The following is a 10,753-nucleotide window of genomic DNA, read 5'->3' on the forward strand; positions in this document are numbered from 1 at the left end:
CTTTTCCATAAAAATTTTGTACTGCATCGATATGAGACTACTTATGGATGACCAACATTTAAAAGGCACAATCAAGCTAACCATGTTAATGGATTATAGGTTGCTACAACCAAGTGATATATATATACACATTTAATTGTTGAAAAAAAAAAAAAACAACAACAACGTATGAACGCAATTTGTAGTAGAATTCCATTTCAATTTCCTCAAGGGTAAAGGGTGATGGAGGGAGAGGTGACAATGAAGCAAATGCTGGAAATAACAGTTCTTTTTCTAATTTTTTTTAAATATGGGTTTTTGAACTAGAGGGCAATATTATTTTCTCCTCAATGATTTTGACAATATCATCCAAAAAGACCAAAAAACTTCAAAATCGAAGGTTGGCGGTGGTGAAATTATTCTTCATAAACGTTTATTATTATTATTATTATTATTATTATTATTATTATTATTATTATTATTATTATTATTATTATTATTATTATTATTATTGTCAAATTGATTTTCTAGTTAACGCGTTTAAGCAATGACCATTTTGATAAAGTCATTGACTCCTTTATTCTCTACTATTTTTATTTACTTGTATTTTGAACATTTATATATTATTATTATTATTATTATTATTGTCAAATTGATTTTCTAGTTAACGCGTTTAAGCAATGACCATTTTGATAAAGTCATTGACTCCTTTATTCTCTACTATTTTTATTTACTTGTATTTTGAACATTTATATATTATTATTATTATTATTATTATTTTTTTTTTGACATTGTAGGTTAGCCTTTTTATCAATGCCTGTGGCCCCATTTACGGTTTCTGGAGTTAAAAATTTTAGTTTGGGGTATATTACAATGGGAAAAATTCATAAACTATGTATTAACTATGCACAGTTCAAAAATCATGTTTAAAGTTTAACTAATGCAAAAATCAGATTTTTATCTAATTAAAAATATTTATTAATCAAATATAATAAAATTACAATTATACAATTAATGATCACGTGTACACATTTATATGTCACAGATTTATTTCTTGGTCACATATCTTCGAATTAATTGGTCACAAATTATTTCGAGATCATGAATCAAAACTTTGATGGGTCACAGATTATTTTGTGTTCACAGATCACAATTTATCCATCAATTTTATAAGTCAAATTTTATGTCATTGATCACAAATTTAAAAAATTATAGGTCATGAGTCACAACTATAGGTCACAAATGGTTATAAATCTAAAATATTATAGGTCACAAGTCACGTACTTTTTAATTTGATGGTCACAAATTATTTTTTAATCATAAAATGATCGAATTTTAAGGTCACAGATTAATTGTCGACCATAGACACCAAACATTGATTTCGATCCACCTCAATACATGGTCACAAATACTCCACCACCATTGCCATTTGAACCATACCATCGCCGCTTGAACCAAGTCTCAACCACACCATCGCTACCTAAACCAAATCATCAACAAAAACTGCCATTGTGTCCTTCACCACACCACCACAACCTCCAACAAATCACCGATCGAGAAACCAACCATAAACGCCACCACCACTCCCACATCCATGCTGTACAGAGTCCACCACCATAAAAGACACCGTCATCGCACAAGACGCCATCCAAATCCATCGCCAACTAAACACATCACTACCTAAAAAATTATAGTCACAGATCACATATTTTCAAATTTGATAGTCACATATTACTTTTTTTAGTCACAGATGATCGAATTTTAAGGTCACAGGTCAAATAGCCGATCACCACCATCTCCACTGCCACCACCGTCACCTGCAACCACCATCACCTCGTCGCCACTGCCACCGCCAACACCAACATCAACAAAATCAACGCAACCAGATCCACTGCCACCACCAAACACACAAAAAAAAAACCACCATCGCCGTCTGAACCACACCATCACCGCCTCCAGATCCACCACCAACACTGTCGCCGCCAAAAATATGAACATCACCACACTGCACCACACCACAACACCCACATAGCACCAACAAAATCGACTTCCACAAACATAGAACTCACATCACATGCCACCAACATAAACCGGCTTCCACTCACACCGCCCCAACAAACCGGCTTTTACACACTTCTGCGCATCGAGCCACTGTTGCATCACTGTCGACTAGCTGATTGCACAGTGCAGCCACGATGATGTCGCTATGAGCGCTGACTCTGCGGCGCTCAGATCGACAAGTGACGACTTTGGCCAGATTGCTCACAACACCGGCTGCGAAGGCCCCACACCGCAGTAACTATGCCGTCACTCGACTCTCACGTCTCCGGCGGTGGTGCTCTTCAACGTTGATGGAGGTTTGAGGAAGAGAGAGGGTAGAGAGGGAGACGGTGGAGAGAGAGACAGAGGGAGACGAAAAGTGAAAAATCTGAGGATATGAAAAAATGATTAGGGTTTGTTTGGATTAGGTAGTGTGGGTATAAATAATACATGATTTCTGATTAAAAACATTTGCACTTGATTTTTGCACTCACATCTTTAAATACCGAGAATCCTGTAATTTCCTCTATTACAATTGACAATCAACAGTACTGGTAAAGAGAACAACATTTGAATAAAACAGTAAAGCTATATATTTTTCGTTCTAAAACTTTGTTAAAAATATATAATTAATCAACTTTGTGTTAAAGTAAATAAAAATACAAATAAGATAATAAAAAAAATAAAAGGGAAATCAATACCTTTTCATATAAAGTGGATTAACTATGGTGTGTTGCCAAAGTAAGGAAAATTTAATGTCCAAGCCAATAGAATTATGCAAAAAAAATGATGAAATGCATATGAAACTTACTGTTAGAAACTGAAAATTCTAATTTTAAAGATTTGAATGAATTTTTCAAAAGCGCTAAATGTTAGAGACTGATTACATATATGAGATAAAATAACAAACTAAACATAATATCTCTATAGTCAATAATTTTATATCAGGAACTACTGAACTCAATCACATGCTATCGTTACTCTTCAATCTTCTGTCAAGGTCTATCCTGTAGAGGTACTCAAATTGGATCAGTGATCGATTTCGTGGTCTAATTAGACAACATCTTGCTTCAAACATAGGAGTTGCTAAGAATAAAATTCGGAAAAAAGAATCGATTGTATGGAAAATACTTCATCAAATCGTCGACAACAATACCAAAAAAATAATTATTTAATTCATTAAACCTCATAATACAATATTTGACTAACCTCCTTACTACAAAAATTAAAGAATAAAATACCTAACATTTACATTTTCCTGTGTCACGCCCCGCTCAACTAAGTGGATGCCATTCTCTCTGCCGTGTTTTGTTTACATACAGTGAGTGTGTACACAAAATTCATTGCATTAAAATCATTTTCTTAAGTACATTGCAATATTAACTTAATTGCAGTGTCTTTTCTCATTATGCTTTCCAATTCTTCTGCAAAACTTTTTGTGCAATTAAAATCGCTCATTGATTTATAAAGAAAATGCAATAATACAATTTGGTTTTCGAATTTGCTTGCCACAAGTCCTAACATTATTATGAGTTTGTTGACCACCTAATTTTTAATTAATTTGAGTCGAGCGCAATATGTTTCACTCACGTGATTGAATAACCAAGTATTACAATTTTCGATGAGCATTCGAACTTAAAAGCCTCAGTTTGACAAGTTTATAATTAATTTTCGAAGAGGAATAATAGTGATATCTATGAAATCTCTGGAAAATAATGAGTAGTAGTTGAAGTTGAAATTAATATTCGACTTTAAATGAATTAATAGACTACTTATAAATTAATGTCCAAATGGAGCCTAGATGAACTAAAATTTGGAATTATTTCAGTCATGAAAAAGATTACACATTTTACATTGTAGTTTCTATTTCTCTATTTTTAAATTAATCACTAATATAACAAGGGTAATTGGCACAGAAAATTCTAGTTTGATGGGTGAAATAACAAGTTTTTCTTGGACAAATATTGAATTTTATAGACACCGGCGAGTTAGAAGATCATATCTTGAGTTTTCTAGGCAATCACCAAATATGTTGAGCAAATCGCATGTTTGATATAAAGTAGAGTATGCTAGGTAAATCTTGATAGGGGCGGATCCAACTTTGAGGTTGAACACGAGCTATAATACAAATATAAATGGATTAATCTTTAAAAAAAAAAAAAAGACTAAGAAAAATTAGACATTTTCAAGATCCAAGCACGGGCTCAGCCATCTCGGTGATCTTTAGTATTCTGTGCAAATCTCAAGTTTGCTATGTAAAAGTCAAGTTTGCTCGACAAATCTCGAGTTTGTTCGATTGCCTAATTTCAAGTGCCAATAATTTTTTATGCACAATTTCGAATTGCAATCCAGTATTTACATTGAACTCTAAATTCAATTTATCTATTCAATGATATATTATTTTCCACTGCGTATCGCCAACTAAACACATCACTACCTAAAAAATTATAGTCACAGATCACATATTTTCAAATTTGATAGTCACATATTACTTTTTTTAGTCACAGATGATCGAATTTTAAGGTCACAGGTCAAATAGCCGATCACCACCATCTCCACTGCCACCACCGTCACCTGCAACCACCATCACCTCGTCGCCACTGCCACCGCCAACACCAACATCAACAAAATCAACGCAACCAGATCCACTGCCACCACCAAACACACAAAAAAAAAACCACCATCGCCGTCTGAACCACACCATCACCGCCTCCAGATCCACCACCAACACTGTCGCCGCCAAAAATATGAACATCACCACACTGCACCACACCACAACACCCACATAGCACCAACAAAATCGACTTCCACAAACATAGAACTCACATCACATGCCACCAACATAAACCGGCTTCCACTCACACCGCCCCAACAAACCGGCTTTTACACACTTCTGCGCATCGAGCCACTGTTGCATCACTGTCGACTAGCTGATTGCACAGTGCAGCCACGATGATGTCGCTATGAGCGCTGACTCTGCGGCGCTCAGATCGACAAGTGACGACTTTGGCCAGATTGCTCACAACACCGGCTGCGAAGGCCCCACACCGCAGTAACTATGCCGTCACTCGACTCTCACGTCTCCGGCGGTGGTGCTCTTCAACGTTGATGGAGGTTTGAGGAAGAGAGAGGGTAGAGAGGGAGACGGTGGAGAGAGAGACAGAGGGAGACGAAAAGTGAAAAATCTGAGGATATGAAAAAATGATTAGGGTTTGTTTGGATTAGGTAGTGTGGGTATAAATAATACATGATTTCTGATTAAAAACATTTGCACTTGATTTTTGCACTCACATCTTTAAATACCGAGAATCCTGTAATTTCCTCTATTACAATTGACAATCAACAGTACTGGTAAAGAGAACAACATTTGAATAAAACAGTAAAGCTATATATTTTTCGTTCTAAAACTTTGTTAAAAATATATAATTAATCAACTTTGTGTTAAAGTAAATAAAAATACAAATAAGATAATAAAAAAAATAAAAGGGAAATCAATACCTTTTCATATAAAGTGGATTAACTATGGTGTGTTGCCAAAGTAAGGAAAATTTAATGTCCAAGCCAATAGAATTATGCAAAAAAAAATGATGAAATGCATATGAAACTTACTGTTAGAAACTGAAAATTCTAATTTTAAAGATTTGAATGAATTTTTCAAAAGCGCTAAATGTTAGAGACTGATTACATATATGAGATAAAATAACAAACTAAACATAATATCTCTATAGTCAATAATTTTATATCAGGAACTACTGAACTCAATCACATGCTATCGTTACTCTTCAATCTTCTGTCAAGGTCTATCCTGTAGAGGTACTCAAATTGGATCAGTGATCGATTTCGTGGTCTAATTAGACAACATCTTGCTTCAAACATAGGAGTTGCTAAGAATAAAATTCGGAAAAAAGAATCGATTGTATGGAAAATACTTCATCAAATCGTCGACAACAATACCAAAAAAATAATTATTTAATTCATTAAACCTCATAATACAATATTTGACTAACCTCCTTACTACAAAAATTAAAGAATAAAATACCTAACATTTACATTTTCCTGTGTCACGCCCCGCTCAACTAAGTGGATGCCATTCTCTCTGCCGTGTTTTGTTTACATACAGTGAGTGTGTACACAAAATTCATTGCATTAAAATCATTTTCTTAAGTACATTGCAATATTAACTTAATTGCAGTGTCTTTTCTCATTATGCTTTCCAATTCTTCTGCAAAACTTTTTGTGCAATTAAAATCGCTCATTGATTTATAAAGAAAATGCAATAATACAATTTGGTTTTCGAATTTGCTTGCCACAAGTCCTAACATTATTATGAGTTCGTTGACCACCTAATTTTTAATTAATTTGAGTCGAGCGCAATATGTTTCACTCACGTGATTGAATAACCAAGTATTACAATGTTCGATGAGCATTAGAACTTAAAAGCCTAAGTTTGACAAGTTTATAATTAATTTTCGAAGAGGAATAATAGTGATATCTATGAAATTTCTGGAAAATAATGAGTAGTAGTTATGAAATTGAAGTTGAAATTAATATTCGACTTTAAATGAATTAATAGACTACTTATAAATTAATGTCCAAATGGAGCCTAAATGAACTAAAAATTGGAATTATTTCAGTCATGAAAATGATTACACATTTTACATTGTAGCTTCTATTTCTCTATTTTTAAATTAATCACTAATATAACAAGGGTATTTGGCATAGAAAATTCTAGTTTGAGGGGGTGAAATAACAAGTTTTTCTTGGACAAATATTGAATTTTATATACATCGGCGAGTTAGCAGATCAAATCTTGAGTTTTCTAGGCAATCACCAAATATGTTGAGCAAACCGCATGTTTGATATAAAGTAGAGTATGCGAGGTAAATCTTGATAGGGGCGGATCTAGCTTTGAGGTTGAACACGAGCTATAATACAAATATAAATGGATTTATCCTTTAAAAAAAAAAAAAAGACGAAGAAAAATTAGACATTTTCAGGATACAAGCACGGGCTCAGCCGTGTCGGTGATCTTTAGTATTATGTGCAAATCTCAAGTTTGCTATGTAAAAGTCAAGTTTGCTCGACAAATCTCGAGTTTGTTCGATTGCCTAATTTCAAGTGCCAATAATTTTTTATGCACAACTTCGAATTGCAATCCAGTATTTACATTGAACTCTAAATTCAATTTATCTATTCAATGATATATTATTTTCCTCTGCAAGTTCCTCATTTTGCAATCCGGAACGTTTGAGAATTAATGCTTATTCATATTGAGAGGAAATTCAGTCGGCAAGAGCTGTAATTTTTATTTTGTATTTTTCAAAATCATCGTCAATGTTGCGTAATTTGCTTTTTCTTTTCTTTTCTTTTTTTTTCTTTCTTTTTTGTTTTTTCCCTCTCTTTGACTAGTTCAAGTTTGTTGAGGTTATTGAAGTGGACCAATATCCACAATTTTATTTTTTATTTTTGCTTACAGTTGACATTTTCCGATTTTAGACGTGTCAATGTTTCTCATTATTCAGTAAGGAGAATCTTCTCCTTCACTTTCATTTGGTCAAACGGTGACTTAGACTTGTATACGTTAACCTCAATATTATTATCAAGAAAATTCCATATGATTAATTTATGAAAATTCAGCAATTATACAATTCTATTTAATGATTGATTGAATTTTTTTTTTTAAAGTGTTTTCACATACGTTTCTGTCCATAAAAGTAGGAATAGAATTTTATAAATCATTATCATTAATCCTTTTGAACGAACTGAAGAATACAGCAAAAAAAAAAATGCCTTTTCATTTATCTAGCAGCAAAGCAGGTTCAAAAGTGCCCTGTTTTTCATCTCTCGTTCTTGCATCTTTTGTGTTCACTTTTTGTATTGGGTTAGCAGTAGAAGCTGACAATTCAGTCACAAACATTGGAGCAATTATCGATGTTGATTCCCGAGGCGGGAAGGAACAGAAAATGGCCATGATCATGGCCGTGCAGAACTTCAACAACAATTCAAGGAATCACGGGCTGAATATTTATTTCAAAAACACCAGCAAAGACCCTGTTCAGGCTGTTTCTACAGGTATCTATCTTGATATATTCCCTATATAAAAGAGTCTTTGAATCGGGAAGTTGCGTCATAAAGAGACGATACCCTCTTTAATATAGAATCAGGTGTCATAATCGGCATTCTTTTTCTCTTCCTTGAAACTATGATTTCTTATAATAAATTATCCAGCAGAAATGATCGAATTCGTTTTCTTGAGTTGCAGCCAAAGAGCTGATTGGAGGAAATCAAGTTCAAGTTATTATTGGGACGCGAACATGGGAAGAAGCAGCTTTAGCTTCAAATGTTGGAAAGCCAGCGCAAGTGCCAGTCCTTACATTAGCAGCAGCTTCCAGGACACAACCAACGACCCAGAATCAATGGCCTTTCTTGGTAGAGATGGCTACCGATAGCCAGGAACAGATAAATTGTATTGCAGCTATTGTCAATTCCTACCACTGGCGAAAAGTAATAGCAATTCATGAAGACAACAGTTATTTTGCCGATTCTGGGTTGCTTCCTATGTTATCGGAGGCTCTTCAAAATGTTGGTGCAGCTATTGAGTATGATCTCGTCCTTCCACCGTTCTCTTCTCTATCTGATCCGGAGGGGTTTGTTCGACAAGAAGCAGCGGAGTTATTGAGGAAGCAGTCTCGGGTGTTTATAGTTCTTCAATCGTCCTTAGAACTGGCTACACATTTACTCAGAGAAGCTAAGCGGATAGGACTAATGGGTAGAGAATCAGTATGGATTCTGACAGACTCTATTTCGGATTTTCTGGATTCTGTTGAACCCAATTTTGTCTCTTCCGCACAAGGTGCTATAGGGATCAAGAGCTATTATTCAGAAAGCAACAGGCAGTTTCTAGACTTCAAAGATCAATTTCGGAAGAATTTCAGACTGGAGTATCCAGATGAAGACAATTGGGATCTTGGAATCCATGCTTTAAAAGCATATGATAGCATTACAGCTATAGCGGGAGCTGTGAAAGAATTAGGTGGGAACAATACTAGTAATCCAAAGATGCTGCTCAATGAAATTCTATCCAGCAATTTTACTGGACTAAGTGGTGAAATTCGTTTCCGTAGTGGGAAATTAAAGCAGAAATCAATGTTCAAGATTATTAACATTGTTGGAAGGAGTTATAAAGAGCTAGGCCTCTGGTCATCACAATTTAACTTCTCAGAGAACCACGTGGAGAAGAAGGGCGGTGTGGTTATTGGTGTTGACAGTATGGACGAATTGCTCAGTTTGGTAAATTGGCCAGGAGAATTGAATCGAGTCCCAAAAGGGTGGGAAATGCCTACTGACGTAGCCCCCATGAGAATTGGAATTCCGGGAAACAATTCCTTCCCAGTGTTTGTAAAGGTAAAGCGTGGCCATAATCCAAATGAGAAGGAATATGATGGTTTTTGCATTGACATTTTTGAAGAGGTGATAAAAGTATTGGGTTATCCCCTGCATTATGAATTTGTTCCCTTCAACGGTAGCTATAGTGAACTGGTTGAGAATGTGGCAAATAAGGTAATACTTTCATCTGAGACATTCTTCTTTTCAAAAAAGGATCGATAATATTGCCTGTTTTTCTACTTCTTGTATGCATGAGATCTAAGTTTATTCAGTACACTTCCATAAACATTTCGATTTGTAATTAAAAAGCACATAATCTGCCTAAATTCCCTGCATTTTCTCCAGCTTGTCAACAAGAAATATGAAGTATTCAGAACCTAAATAACTAAACTTATTTACTAATTCTTGTTTTTTTCCACAATGTGCATGAAAGAGTTTTGATGCTGCTGTGGGCGATGTAACCATCTTAGCCGATCGGTCAAGAACTGTAGAATTTACTCAACCATTTATGGAGTCTGGCTTGTCAATGTTGGTTCCAACCAAAATTGAACCACAGATGGCATGGATATTTATGAAGCCTTTCACTAGGAATATGTGGACGGTTATTCTAGCCATTTTACTCTACACAATGTTCGTCATTTGGTTTATGGAGCATCAGTCTAATCCAGAATTTAAAGGGCCATGGAAAGTTCAACTTGCAACCGCAATGTGGTTCACATTCTCTTCTCTATTCTTCGCTCATGGTAAGCATCTTAAATATCTCCTGCATCTTTAATAATGTGGATAGGAAAGGCATTACCAAGTTTTCATGGAAGAGAAAGAAACTACAATCTTGTTCGTCACACAGTTCAGTCATGTCATACGAGAGATTTAACATTCTATCATTATGGACTATTTCAGTTGCATATCTGAGGCAATATGCTTACAGTTTTCGGGTTTTATGTTATACAGGAGAAGAAATTGAAAGAAAATATACAAAACTGGTGGTTGTGATTTGGCTCTTTGTTGTGTTGGTATTAACCTCAAGTTACGAGGCTAGCCTCACTTCAATGCTGACTGTTCCACGCCTTGAGCCAACTGTGACTAGCATAGATTCGATAAGGAAAACTAATGCAACAGTTGGATGCGACGGTGATTCTTTTGTAGAAGATTATCTGAGGAATATAATTAAACTTCAAAATATCAAAACCATAAGCAGCCGAGAGAGTTATTCGGAGGCATTTAAGAACGGAAGTATTGCTGCTGCATTTCTTGAACTCCCTTATCGGAAAATTTTTCTCAAAGATCACTGCAAAGAGTATATAGTGACCGGACCTACCTACAGTTTTGGAGGACTAGGATTTGTAAG

General features: G+C 35.0%; 1 protein-coding gene across 1 annotated transcript in view; it reads left to right on the forward strand.

The window, feature by feature from the left end:
* Window positions 1–7,773: 7,773 nt before the first annotated feature.
* The window catches only part of LOC111412120 (glutamate receptor 2.7-like), a 7,839-nt gene continuing 4,859 nt past the window's right edge, over window positions 7,774–10,753 (forward strand). The window contains exons 1-3 of the mRNA XM_023042895.1: window positions 7,774–8,091; window positions 8,282–9,579; window positions 9,839–10,148. Coding sequence (XP_022898663.1) covers window positions 7,806–8,091; window positions 8,282–9,579; window positions 9,839–10,148 — 1,894 coding nt within the window. The 5' untranslated portion in view covers window positions 7,774–7,805. The remainder of the gene's footprint in view (window positions 8,092–8,281; window positions 9,580–9,838; window positions 10,149–10,753) is intronic.

This window comes from Olea europaea, chromosome 16, assembly GCF_002742605.1.
Source record: "Olea europaea var. sylvestris chromosome 16, O_europaea_v1, whole genome shotgun sequence".
NCBI classification, from domain to species: domain Eukaryota; kingdom Viridiplantae; phylum Streptophyta; class Magnoliopsida; order Lamiales; family Oleaceae; genus Olea; species Olea europaea.